Genomic DNA, 15,046 nt, shown 5'->3' on the forward strand with positions numbered 1-15,046 from the left:
TGACATGAAATGTTGCACTTACTGCTTTTGATTCAAAGTATTTCAAAGATGGAAGGACCTGCTGCACCAGAATTACCTGAGTATTTTTAATGTACGTTTTAATCCTTCACAAAAAGAACAAAACAGAACAAACACCACCTGTGCCTTCACAATGAATACTGGCATAATTTGGAAATCTGTATTTTTGAAACACTGTAACTGCCATACATACAAGACTTTTAGACAGATAATGGCCCCAGATAGTGTACTGCAGGAAAAACTTAATATTTTATTGAATCCATGTGGCATTGCAAATATCCTACTGAACTTAAAAGCTGATAAGATTTGTGTGGGTCTCAGAAACACCCCAGAATGTCGCCACTAAATCAATTACCAGCAAAACCTATGTATTACTGAATAGGATTTAAGAATCCTTGGGAGGCTCATTTAATTTTCATAGCTGAATGAAAAAAGGTTTCCATCACCCTCTTAAGAAATCAGAGATAAAATAAAATGACCAAATTTTACCATTTCCACATCACATCCAAAATATCCACACAGAGAACTTCACTTGAACAATACAAAATCAAAAGGACTTAAAGGATTGCATTTTGCAAATAGTGGTGTTCACCATAACAAAAGCATGACTTTCTGTCACAAAGGCACCACAGGACACAGCTATGACCAATAATCATAACAGAGTCATACTGTACCCCAATCATTATGTGGGAAGGTAAGCCCTGGATAGGAAGGACACGCTTCGCTGGCTGGCTTTTATTGCAGGGATAAAATTCCTTACCTTGAAAAGACTGCTTGGCTCTGTCCACCAGTTCTTCAATAGGATAACTTGCTAGATCTCCTCTGGCATGCTTAGTTTTACAGTAGGTACATGCATTGAGACACCTGTTCAGAAAATGAAAATACTCAGTTTCTAGCCAGGAAAGCCTTTATTAAGTTATATTTATTAAGTGCATCTGGAAAAATGACATTTTATATCTATGGCCAGAAAATAGTAGTATTCAGTTTTAAAATCAATGGAATACTTTGAAAAACATTTTGTTGTCCTAACTTCTTTAAGTATCATTCACATCTATATGAAAGTTTGAAAAACAATCAGTGGGAACCTCATACAAAACCCAAGAGTGGGAATTAAAATATTCTTTAGAAAAGTATAATAGGGTTAGTAATTGTTCCTTACTAAAGATCAATCTCCAGGTTTCCAATCCCTCTATTACATAAAATATCCCACACAAGATCTTGAACCTTAACAAGAAAAAGAAAAAAAGCCCTGAAAGGCTGAAAGTAGATTTTTAAAAGTGTGTGTACTTGAAAAGACATTTCAATTAATTTTTTTAACTTTCCTTTGACTTGTAGAATAGAACAAATAATGTAATGAAGACAGAACTACCAACTAGAAAGACAGTTTGGCACAAAAGACTGGGGAACCAATGAAAACTCCTACAAAAAATGAAACAGTGTGATTGCTTTTAATTTACCTGACAATATACTAAAGGCAGACTTATTCAGAGTACAAGAATGGAAAGACCAAAACAAACAAAAAATATTTGTAATCATAAGTCTGTTGTGTTTTTTTCCCTTTTCCCCTTTTTAGAGCAATCCCTTTTCCCCTTTTTAGAGCTGACATTGCTCTAGCTTTTTATGGGTTAAAGCATTTAAACCTAAGCCCTAAAAACCTCGTAGACCCCCCCAGAACTCATTATAAATATTTATATTGTTCATGCTTACTACAATACCATAAAATCCTAAATTCTGCAAGAGAACATTTAGGTAGTTCGTGATTCACTCTGCTAGACTAGATATGTATATTATTTGTTGTGCCCATCAGACCAAAACATCAGGTTTTAGCATTTACCTCAGATCAGAAAACTAAAACATACTGCTTAACAGCAGCAGTTAGACTATTCTATTAACTGAAAATGTATATGAAAAAGGTTGCCAGTAAAATATCCAACTGGCTATTAAAAATAGAAAAAAATCCCTAAATCTGAATCTTTGCAACCTGTTCCAAATAAGTGATTCATTGTCACCTAAGCACAATTAATTCATCAGATGTATCTCACCTTTCTTCTGCAAATCAAAAACAGGATCTGAAGCATATGTACAATATAGCACTTGAAATCAACAAAGTAAGGAGATAATTGGTTTATATTTTGTCTGTGTAACCTACATAGGAAATGAAAATATTTTTCTTCTTGGTCACTGTCATCTAAAGCCATGAATGACTTTTCCTCAAAGCCCACAGGTGCTTCTTTCTCTTCATGCCCCCCTACACCAAACATCTCCCTCCTTTTTATTTCTATTTTGTTAGTTTTTTAAAGCACAACTCTCCATTCAACACAACACTTCATTTCCAAGCATGCTCCCATCCTGACATACCACTGTCACACTCCCCTCCCTGCACATCACAAATTCAGCTAAACTAGCCTTTTCCCACACAGCTACACAGAGAAAAAACATTAAGGATCAGTCAAGGAAACATAAAAACAGTCTCAGAACTAATATGTCTGCCCTTTTGGAACCAAAACACAAAAGGTGTGGCATTACCTACTCATCTTTGTACTATACTAACCTTTGCTTTCTCCAAGAAAATAAAATTACCAGCCATTTTGTCAAACTTCTCAGGTCAGTAAGAGATTTTACTACAACAGTCCTGCCCCTTGAACAGCAGGTTACTTTAACATTGGCTTTTTCACTCACAGAAGAGAAAAGTAACAAAGTAAATCAGTAACAAAGGCATGTATCAAGATTTTTTTCTCTTGGGATAAAGTAAATTTATTGGACTTAAATTTAGCTCAGTTTTGGGAAAAACAAAAAAGAAAAAAAACAAAACCACAAGAATTCTCAACAACAACTTGTATAATTTCCTTAAATTTGCAAATTCTGCCTTAGGACTTCCAACAAACACTTTATCATAAATTTTTTGTTGCCTTGAACCATAAACTTGAATGAAAACAATGCTTTTTGTAGACCTTCAAGTGCATCAATGCATCCTAAGATTGATAAAAACTGTAATATCAGTAGGTTATTTTAAAAAAAAACAACTTCTAAACTTATACCTGTGTAATAGATCTAAATAGACATAAAAATCTAACCTGGTGTTAATGTACAGTAAAAAGGATAATTTATGCTATATACAGAATTTTTCTGTTCCCTTATCATGTATAGTGCATCTATAAATTATAACATGTTACCTCTTTCTCTCTTCTCCTTATAATTTATTCATAAATCATATACATTCCTTACTATATGTTTTGTTCTGTATTTGGGTAGCAGTATTTGAAAAGCTTTACAGCAAAAACAGTAAACACTAAGAGTGTTAAGTACTATGCAACAGTGCCAAATACTGAAATTTTAATTAATCTCCAAACCTTGAGCATGATTTTCACATCTACCATCAATGCTCTTGTTCTACAAGATGGCACGACCTGAAAAAATGCAGTAACAGCAGCTCTTCTATGGTACTTCAGTAAAATCTGTCACAAAGACAGCATGGAAATGTGGAGAAAGAAGCACAAATAAAGAAGATGAAGATATTTTCCAAATATTCACAGTATTATTATACTTTTTGCCAATACTTTCAAAATATTATATTATTTTCCAAATATTCACTGTATTATGTGGTATTGTTTCTAAGACATTACTATGATCTTTAAATACAACTTCAGGGGGTTTGTTGATTTATTTTGGGGTAGGAGCTGAAAGTTGGAACTTGAAGCAGACCTTTTTCTAGTTTTGTTGTGGTAATTAACTTACTCCTGCTATAAAAATGAAATATTGGACATGTCCAAATAATTTATTTTTTCGCTTTTTTTGGTACTTTAAGGGATGATACAACAAAACCAGAAAAAGACAGATTTAGAGGTAACATAAAAAAAGGATCAGTTTTAGAAAGCGAACTAAAGGAAACAAAACTTCTATATCCTATTTGTACTATATTTGTTAATAACAACTTGGAAAAGGAAATAATCTTCTGGGCTCAGCTGACCAAAAAAAGGGTGCAGATTTAAATTACTTGCAAAAACGCTGAACTAACCACTTTTCACATATATAAGAATTACCAATTCTTGAAAATAGAAATTTAAACCAAACCATAAGTATAATCAAGGATCTGTAGTGGTTTCTTCCCTAGTAAGGCTGCCTCCTCTCCAAGTTTCCAGCACAACAAATTACTCATATATCCATGCTGCCACATAGTCAGACCACAGTCAATCAAATGGAAAAAGGCTTTTGGGAGCTCTGAGAATCTGAGTGCTGCCTCTTACTAAGCAGCATCCACCACCAAGTGCATCACCTAAAACCAACATCTCCTTAAAAACCAGCCTTTACCACAGCTGTAGCTGAAATACACAGGATTAAACAACCAAGCAGCCAGTGGTTGTAAAAGAGGATTTGCTTTGTGTTAAACTGAGAGCCTTCCTCAAGCATTTATAGCTGGTTTGTATATGTTAGTTTGTACTAATGCAGGTCAGAACTTTTTTTTTTTTTTTAATTTTTTTTTTTTGTTCAAAGAAATCACAGACATTTGCAAAAAACAGCAATTAATGATCATTGTGTTTGTAATTGCCAATATGTTTTGGCTAAATTTTATAGTGATTCCAGAAGAAAAAACACTGAGTCCTGATATTTCAACATACTACACCAATTAAGGTACTTTGAATTATTAACCTTTCACTTTGAATTATTAACCTTTAATCAGCAATGTGCCCAATAGACAGAACTATTTACAGCAAAAAAAAAAAAAAAAAATTATCCACAAATAAATTACTACCATGTGGCTCATTAAAAAACTTTTCAAACACATTAGCAAACTGAGCATCATCAACATTTTCTTGAAGACACAGGTAACATATGTAGACATTGTGGTCTTCACAATGTTTACCTAGTATGTGCTCATGTTGTGCTTTATACTAACCAGACTCTCTATTTTCAAAGCAGTAATATTCCTCATGAAACACACACTTAACATGAAAGGCTCCCCCTTACAGATGGAACTAATTATGAATAAGAATGCTTATGACACAGCAGATGAATAAAGACTTTCCTTCAGTGGGACCAACCAGTGGATTTCGGCAGCAGATGAGCATAAGAGTGCAGACATGAGGAACAAAATCCTGGTTCCTCTTACTGGGACTTATGCCACTAAGTTTAGTCAAGACAAGATTCCACCCTCAGATATGAAAAGTATAAAGTATCTTTCATTCAAGGATCAGGAAATAGCTCAATTACAACATGTGATGAGCCATTAGTGCGTGTATCCATTAGTGCACCCAAATTGAATGTGACAGAACAAGGCCATACATCTGTGAGCAAGATGGGATGCTGCAGTGGTGTCATATGATAGAAGATCTCTACTACTCTGAAGGTGGTTAGTCTTGGGGAAGTGCTCCCAAAATATCTGGAATAACCCCGTAAACTCCTGCTTTCTCCCAAGGTGGTCCACCAAACTGGAAATTTGCATAAAATCATTAATCACAATTCAGATTACATGGCAATATTTTCCCTTATGAGATCTGACTAGCTATACATATTCAAGATTTTATGAAGTTCACCCCATTAAAAACAAGCAAAAAAAATTCTGCCAGTATTGCAGTGCCATTGACACCCCTGGCACATTACATCAGGGCAAACATGGAAAGATTGCTCACCACTGTCTCCCACACCATTTCTCTGCACCTACCACCAGACTTCCTCAGAGAGTCTCAACACCTCCAGGCCAAGAATATTTTCTATTGAAACTATGGTTTTCCTGAAAGGGGAGCATCATTTGCTTGCTTCAAAAAACAGGTCAGAGAAGAGAAGTATGTTTTTATAAGACACTTTTGCAGTTTCTGTCAAATGCAATTTTGACAAAAATGCTCTGTAATGCAAATACAGAGAAAACTCCCTTTGCAGGCTTGACTGAACAAAAGAAATACCCAAAATACTCCCAGCAGGTGGAAAGATGGATACTAGTCACAAATTATCCATCAAAAACTAGAAGGATTCTACAAATGTTTTTCTGCTTAGAATACCAAGTTTTGAAAGCCTAACAACACTTACGCTATACTTATAGTTAAATATCATGCCATATTTATAGAATTAAATGCCAGTAATACTTCTTAGCATTCTACCTCTATGAAGTCTACTTTTCATTTCCAAAATATCTAAATTCCTCAGGCATAATTGTAATGGATCAGGGGGAAAAAAAAAAGTAGTTCACAGGAGAATTAAAAAAAAAAAAAAGTTGTGCCCAATATGCCTGATTTGTTTTCAGGAAACCGTTCTTTTGCTTGAAGTTTGCACACTTTACAATAAAGCTTTTCAACCCACAGTGACAGGGAATATCATTTCCTGACAAATATTTGGGGCATGGGAAATTGTTTTCACTTTAAAAATACACATGATTTAAAATACTTTTGAAACAGTGGCAAGCAATTTCTCATAAAGGCTAATTAGTCTAAGCAGCAAACCACACTATTACAGCAATACTGTTTCTGGTATTCCAGCTTGTCCAGACTGAGCTTGGACACCAGCCACAGGTACACACACACACTTGAGGTTACAACATTTTCAATATGATAAGAACAGAACTCGTCTGAACTTATCTTTGTAGCCAAGTATTTTAGAGATATGCTGTGAAAAAAAGTCCTCTGCAAGTGCAATGCCAGCCTAAAAAATCTCTCAGAAGAGTTTTAGCAGAAAATAGCATGACCGTTCAAGCAATATATACAACACATGGAACTGTACATATTTTTCTCCAAGTAGAATACCACCATGAGATGCTGTTTTTTAATTCTGCTACTCATGCCTTGCTCAGCAAAATGGCAATAAGTGCATTAAATTTTGTTCTTGTAAAGATCTTTGAAGCCAGTGTTTTATTTGGTAATGTCTCACTAGTTACTAATCAAAAGGAATTTGGAGAGAAGGCAGCTCCATTGGTTTGATAAGCCATAATAGGATTTAATTTTGTACTTTAAATATTTGCATTTTCTAAAACTGAATTCCTCCAGTCAAGTGCAGGTGATTCAAAGGTCACAGCTGTGTAGTTATATCATCTACATTCACCTTGCTCACTTCAAGGCAAATCATTTAACATCAAGTGCATCAATGGCACTTTTCAGTGTTTGTCTGAAGAATTTCTTTATTAATTACTCCGGCCACAATTTTGCAACTGAATAAATGTATTAAGGTATTTTAAATTATCTTCTTGATATTACAAGATAAAACATCCCATTGCTAAGGTGCACATGTCTGTGTTCCCCATCCTGACCTTAAACAGTGCAATGCTTGATGCTTACTGGAAACTGCAATGTTTTTTTCCTCCACAATTCAAACTAAAGCCCTATGATTCACAAAGACATAATTTATTTCAGAGGTATTTCCAAAAATCTGCATGGCTATGTAGAACTCAGCTTTGGGGGCAGATCAAGACAGGCATTAATATCAAGAAAGGAACTCAGCTGAAAGAGCACAGGTAGATAAATGAGGTTCTGCAGTTATATGGAGCAGAAAATGCCATGGCATTGTAACTGCAAGTCATCAATTCTTTCTGCACTTCATAAACACAACAATATTTAGAAGATGATGAGTCCTGGTCTCAGTCAAATAGTAATAATGATGGGGGTAGACATGAAGAACTATGGCAGAAAAATCTCAGATAAAAAAGATACTTTCTTAGAAATCTGCTCACAGCTAATCCCAGAGATGCAGTGGCAGAACAGCCCAACATCACTTTATCACCATGCAAAGGAAGTGCTACTCTCAGACCCCTCCTAATGAACAGCAGTGGCTGGAAAATGACCTCTGAGGACAGGATTCTAGGAGACTTGCTTTAATGTATAAAGTTGCAGAGGGCTGTGGCTTGACAACTGCCTTAGTATTTAAAGGAAAAATAGTAAAACTGTATTTAAAATATTCTACAGGAGGCAGATGACTTAGCAAAAATGATGTGCTGCAAAACATAACTCAGTTAGCAATGAACAATTTCAAAAGCTTTTAAAAATCGAGCTTTCAAAATTTGGAATGAAATACTACTATTTAAATTTAAATTGTGATTTTTAGGGCCGTGGGTGTATATAATGAGCTTATTTAAAGTTCTGTTTCAGGAATGAAGCATTTCAGCAGATCTCTATGACTGGAAAAAGGCTAAAGGGAGTAAAGTGTCCTCCTATAACCAATCCACTTCATTTACCATGCATCTTCACAACATTAGCAGCTCCTAAATCACCCCCACATAAAACAAGGTTGAAAAGCAGACCACTGCCTGTGATAAGAGCTATTGTTTTTACTTCCTGAATGGCTTTTGGGACAGACCCTTTTAGAGTGGTGAAATCTCACAGGAAACATTAGGCTGCAGTTAATTCTGTAACATACAGCAGGTACCACACAGATTCTTGGGATAAAAGGTATTGTTTTTGTACTGTTCAAAACATCCTGGGGGGGGAAAAAGTTACATTTCAGCAGCTCTAAAACTACCAGGCTTAATTTAGACTTTATCTGAGATTGCCATTGTACCAATTTCCAAAAAAGCATTTGTAAAATTCTGTGGGAAAGTGGATCTGAATTGTCTGGGTAAAATAATGGAAATAACTGCATAGCAAAAACTAATTCACCACTCATAATCTAGTGATGCCTATATAACTTAAATCAAAGTTACAAGGTGCTTCTATACCTTGAGTTATAAGATATCAATATAACCTGATATATCTATATAACCTGATATCAGTACAACCTAAATAATGATTCATTTATATCTGTAGAACCTGAAATCAATATAGCCATTTATACTTATGTAACCTGATATAAATAACTTTATATACAATGTAATGGCTAGTATATGGTTAACTAGTTGCTTAATGCTGAATAGAAAAAAAAAAAAAAAGAAAAAACATCACCAGGTTTTAGAGGTAGATGAGTACAGCACTAATGAGAAATTGGCAAATGTTAAGCCAATTAGCCACAAAATAAAGAATTCAGACCAGTTAAGACCAGACAAACCAAGGAAACCATAACTGCACATGCTCCAAAGTTGAAAAGTTCAGAAGACCTTGAAAGCCTTCATCAAAGGTGAGTGAGTTAGGTGGAGATATCCTCCTCAACACCAGGACTACAATAAACAAATACCTGCTCTGTAGGCAGGTCTGTGGGGATTTATTTCCAGCCTATATTTTGAGCATCACTAGAAAGCATCCCTTCCCAACAACTGCATCCACACAAAGCTTTCTGCCCCAAAACGTCCTACTGGTTGTGGTAGCAGTAGAACTGTTAAAAACTCCAATGTGGACAAAGATCTAAGCAATTAGTACTATGCTGTAGCTCCTAAATGTCATTTCTCCCTTGCAATAAAATTGTAAAATTCTTGCTGGGAAATAAAGACATCTGTGCAGCAGCAGATACATACATGCTTCAAATGCATGCTCTTCCCCATGTGTTACTTTGTAAATGTAAAATGATAGGAGACCACACATTTCAACAGTAATTGCCCAATCCCTAATCTCAGATTTCCCAAGCAATTTAATGGACTGATTTAAACAGTTTTTCTTACAAGATGCATGGACTTATTTCTTTTAAAAACAGAAATTTAAACCAGGACCCTTATGTTTGCCTTTAAGAGTCTCCAAAGGGGTTTTCAGAAGCAAATTAATCCTCTTTTTGCACAGTTCCCCTTTCTGACAGCTGGGTCAGTCAGACCATGGACACTATTTTCTTACTTAACAGTTATGAATTATTTTATTTTCATTATTTTGTAATGTTATTGTTTGAGTGCATTTGACTATGTTTTGCAGAATTTAAAACTAGTTATAGTGTATGCAATCAGAAAACTGTAGTTTTTCATTACTAATGATCAGCAACTTCTCCATCTGCTTTACTTCTCTAAAATTCTCCCATTCTAAAGATTCCTCAGATCTTTTATTCTACTTTATGGTGGTTTTTTCCCTGCCATTTTCTTAACTTGTTCCTCTTGCATTTGGTGACCTGCATGCTTGTAACTCTCCTGCAGTGTCCTCATATCCCAGTGACTGGAATGGTCTGACATATTTCCAAGCTAGTTGGCTTGTGTTTGTATGCTTTGATTTCCTCTTTAACTACTCAAGTCTGTGGTGAGCCTGAAACTTTTCCAGTTCAATTCCTGCCAGCTCTGACAGAAACCATAATTTGCTACTTTTTTTTTTTTTTTTTTTTTTTTTTAAGCACTAAGATGGGCAACCAGCTTCAGACTTAAGATGATTTTTTTTTCTTTTTTTTTTGCCTTGTCACCTCCATTGCAACTCAGATAGTTACGGTCAGTCATTTAAAAGAAAATCAGAAAGACTATTACTAAAGCACTTAATGGATAAATCAGAGCATTAAAAACAGGCCACAGAATCTCTTGGGGATTCAGGATCTAAACAGCCTTCTAGACATTACAGGCTGGAAAATACACAAGAGGCAGCTCTAGTCATCCAAAGCAAGACTTAACAATAAAAAGGAATAGACAGACAAAACACAAAGTAGCTCAGCAATTCAGTTGTTTACAGGCTTTAGTCAATACTCAAATGGAAGCTTTTTTCATATTTCCACATCTCCATCTGGCTACAACATTATCTTTGCAATGGCTGACTTGAACTATTTTTTCAGCTTCAACCAAGTTTTTTAAAAGACCCAGCATTTTGGATGATGGGGGGGTTTTGCTGATGTGCCTGTGGGTTGTTGAACAAACCCAACAAGCTGATGTAGCAAGGAACACACACCAGTTACTTCCCTGCAGGAATGCTTTCACAAATGTGGTTGATGACCTCATACGACAAGATGTTTATGATCTTTTACAGACATAGGTTAAACAGACATTTTCCTTGAGAGGCTGAGTTGTCTGAAGAAAGACATGAACTGACCCTGCCTTCTACAAAGAGGTGGTGACTGACCCTGTGAGATGGGGAAGACTGGGGATGTCATATGTCTTGGTTTTTTTATTATTTTTGACTTGCGAGGCTCCTCTAGAATCTCCAAACTTCTGTGATATGGATTGAACAAGCTCTCAACAGAGTGGGTTAAAAATGTGCTGGGCTGCTGGGATGTGGTAAGCAGTGCAAAGCCTGGTGGTTGGTTAGTATTGGTGTTCTTCAGGAACTTACTGATGCTGGGGACACTCCAGTCGCCCAACTTTATTAGCAATACAGGTGAAGGGATGCAAAGTACCTTCAGCAAATCTAAAAGTGGAGGTGGGGGGATTACTTCACATGCTGGAAGGTGGGTTTGCTACTCAGAGGGACATCAGTAGCCTGGAGAAAGGGGCTAGCCTCATGAAGAGAACTGGCTTGCTCCTTGTTGGGATGAGGAGCTCTTACTGCTGTGTCCACAAACAGATAATGGGAGCAGACAATAGAGAAACAGCCAGGCTGTTGTTGGAGGTTCAAGGTCTCAGAATTAGAAGCAATGGACACAAGTCATAAAACAGGAGAATACCATTAGACTGAAGGAAGTATTTTATCTTGACAGCAATCAAGTACTGGAACAAGCTGCACCACAGCTGATCCCATCTATTTGAGACCCTGGAACCTAACAAGAACTTCCTAGAGACCAAGGACTTTTACTGCTCCAGGTTTATGTTTGTGTCCACATGTATGAGTATGAGCAGACGTTTGCCCATAATTTAGTTCCCTGAATGGAGGAGTATACTAGTCAACTCAAAATGTAAACAAGTCTTACCAAAAAGAAAACAAAAAGTTAAATTTATCACTTTTGTTGTGAGTTACATATGGCCATATTTTAACTTCTGAATTCACTCAACTTGAATTCATATTAAAATCCTAAACTCTCTCCTGCAAACACACCTTTACCACATGTAAAAGAAAAGGATATAGGGGTAGAGGAGAAGAATGGACCTGAATGCATTGGAAATAAAAAAAATAAAAAATAAAGTCCCCCAATGAGCAGATGTGCAGTAAGCTGTTGTGTGTGCTCATGTCTAAGGCAGTTTATTTAAATCACATTTCCTAGTCTCACAAGACTTGATGAAGATAGGTCTCTCTGCTTTGCTTCACAGAGGAGCATTCATCCCTTTGGAAAATAAAGCCATTCTGCTCCACTAGACTAAAATAAAAAAAGCCACTGTATTTATTGCATTACTCTCATAATTTCTATTCAAAAGAGAACTTTACTTTTCCCCACATATTGCTTCATAAGAAAATAATCAAGCATATACTATTCAACATCATTCATAAAATATTCTGCATATACATAAGACATATTATAAATCCTAAACTCCTAAAGAAAGAGGAGTAGGAGGACAGCAGAGACCAATTTTAAGTGGATATAGGTAGTGCAATATTATCTTTGAGACCTAAGTAGCAGTTAGTGACATTTAAAAAAATATACATAAATCAAACTGAAAGAAAGTAGATTTTAGATTAATATAAGGATGAAATGCTTTACTGTGTGCACTGGAACAGGCTCCCAGAGGAGTTCTGGATGCCCTACACCCTGGAGTGTTCCAGGCCAGGTTGGATGGGGCTCTGAGCAACCTGGTCTAGTGGAAGGTGTCCCTGCCCATGGCAGGGGAGTTGGATCAAGGTGATCCTTAAGGTCCCTTCCAACCCCAACCATTCTATGATTGTAACTCTCTGTTTTGTTTAACTGACTTTTGTTTTATTAAGAGGTATAGCTGCACTCCTGTATTTGACTTCAACACTACACTAAAGGAAACAACACTTAGCTGCTGGAATGAACCAGCAATACAGAGGAGGGCCTAGTTCAAGGATGAAAATTCCTGTTACAGTCTCTGCAGTAAATTCAGCAGCTGTGTGAACCACAAAGAATGACTGTGTTACATATTAGCTACTTAAAAAGTGTCTGCAGCAGCCAGACTTGCAGCACGGATGCAGGGCTGTATACTGAGAGTGTGAGTGAAACATTTACAGGAGAAAGGAACCTATAACAAACAAGCTTGGACAAGCCTGTTTGGGGCTTTCACATACACATATCTCTAAACTTGGAGTACATTCCCCATTCCCACAAAAAAATTGCTGGATTGGGATTTTAACATGTCTAGGAAATGCCTTTTTGAGATCAGCTGCAGACAGCAAGACACCCTGCAAACCTACAAACTGCAGACAAAGCCAACAAGCACAACACTATCATACTCCTCCTGTTCATGCAAAATGGCCAAGCCTAGAGAAGATATCACTTCTAACCCTTTAGCTGGAATCAAAGGTTATTTACATGTTTATAGTGTGCTTGGTGAACACACAAGCTGAGCTTTCCTAAATAGGTTGATACTTACATAAATAGTTTAACCTCTACGAGTATTTTCTATCTATTTCAAAAAACTGTCCTTTAGATTATTCCTAAATGGTAAATTAAAAAAGTATCTCAAAAGTTAATCATATTTTATTTTACTGAATAAGTATAACATCTAAAGCAAAAGACAAAAGTTCCAGTATGTATTTGACTAGTTACAAATCACTACACTAATTTTGCCCTTACTTTAAATTTTTTAAACTAACTGATAGATAGTTTTGGAAAGGAAAAATAAATTTTAGAAAAACAACTAAAAACTGTAACTTGCAGAATAAAACCCATCTGCACCAATAATAAAGGGAGTTCTTCTTTAAGCTCTTTAACAAATGATCTAAACCAAACTGTTAGAACAGAGGAATGTGAATGACTAAATAAACCCTTCAGTAAACATTCTCCAGCTGCAGCTTTCAGCCTAATACCAAGTTAAAATGTGGAGACTCCATCTACCTTCTGCAAAATGATTAAACTTCAGAAGCAAAGCAACATTATATGACATACATGACTCAGAAACCATAGTCACTGCAAACAAATCCACTAGACATTTATCTCTGAAAAAGAAAAAAGACACCAGGACTGGCACCAGTCTGCAATGCAAGAAAGAGCATGTGATACTTAGACACTTGTGTATTAGTTTAAAAATAAGCTAGATAAGCATGTGATGAGTGACAATTTTGTACTTGACCTTTGCTTTAACAGCTCCTTTTCAAAAAGTCCACACAGACATCAACAAAACTCCTAAAAAAAAAGCCAAAACCTTACATCTCATCCAGTGTGTTGAAAATAAACCCTAAAACCAAAACTCTACATAGAAAAATAAAAAACATATGTTTTGAAGGACAAATTCAGAAAAAAATATTTTTTTCCTTTAAAAAGCATTGAGGTCTTCTTGTAAATCAAGCTGATGAAATTCAACATGTTAAGTTACAGAGACAGAAGCTTGGGGTGTATATTTCCAGTGGGAATATTTCTCTCTGCCTAGCAGGCAAGGAATTTGGAAATAAGTGTTCCTCTTTCCTGAGGCTGACCAGGCCTACAGGATTGCACAGGAAATACTTTCAAGTCAGGAAATGAGGATGCATTCTGCATGGGACAAGAAACCCTGACTTTAGGGTATTACTTTCTAAAGTGTGAAACCACAACATTTACCTCTGGAGTAAGGGTCTCCACCAGCACTAAGCAAGTTCATTATTATCCATAGAGTTTGCAGCTAAATCCTTGTTGCTGGATGCTCATTCTGTTGCTGTTTATATTTGTTTAAAATATCAGGGCTGGGCAGAGCAGAAGGATGATCTCCCTCCACCCTCTGCAGCCACTGTGCTCAGTGCAGCTGGGAGGCTGTTGGTCACCTTTGCTGGCTCATGTTTATCAAGCACTTTTTTTGTGAAAAGAAGCCTTAAGAATGTGGTTTGCCCCTTCTAAACTGAAGGTAAGGAGATGTATGGCACAGAGTTTAATATTTTAGGCCTAACCTTGCAGTTAGTTTTGTGTTTTACCTAAATATGTATCATTGTGTCAGTGGTTATATTAAGCTTCAGAAGCAAAGCCATTAACCACATAGCACAACACATTCTTTCAGGCTTCTTTCTTCAGTTTTATTTAGTGTATTCAAGATACAGAGTAAAGACTTAAGAGTCCCCAGCCACTCCTGATGTGGACTAAGAATCTCTCTAAGAATAGGCAACCAACAGTTACTATGAAAAGAGGAATTAATCATTACAACTAATCACCAAAAGAGGTAAAAAAATTAAAAACTGAATTTTCATTTACCACCACCCCTCCAAGAGCAACTGTT

The 15,046-nt window shown here is 36.1% G+C and overlaps 1 protein-coding gene across 3 annotated transcripts in view; it reads right to left on the minus strand.

Moving 5' to 3' along the window:
* The window catches only part of CDKAL1 (CDKAL1 threonylcarbamoyladenosine tRNA methylthiotransferase), a 369,457-nt gene that overhangs the window by 201,663 nt on the left and 152,748 nt on the right, over positions 1 to 15,046 (minus strand). For all 3 annotated transcript variants that reach the window (XM_079302373.1, XM_079302371.1, XM_079302372.1), the window contains one exon: positions 779 to 882. In XM_079302373.1, the coding sequence (XP_079158499.1) occupies positions 779 to 882 (104 nt within the window). The remainder of the gene's footprint in view (positions 1 to 778; positions 883 to 15,046) is intronic.

The sequence above is a fragment of the Erithacus rubecula genome, assembly GCF_903797595.1.
Source record: "Erithacus rubecula genome assembly, chromosome: 3".
Classification (NCBI taxonomy): Eukaryota; Metazoa; Chordata; class Aves; order Passeriformes; family Muscicapidae; genus Erithacus; species Erithacus rubecula.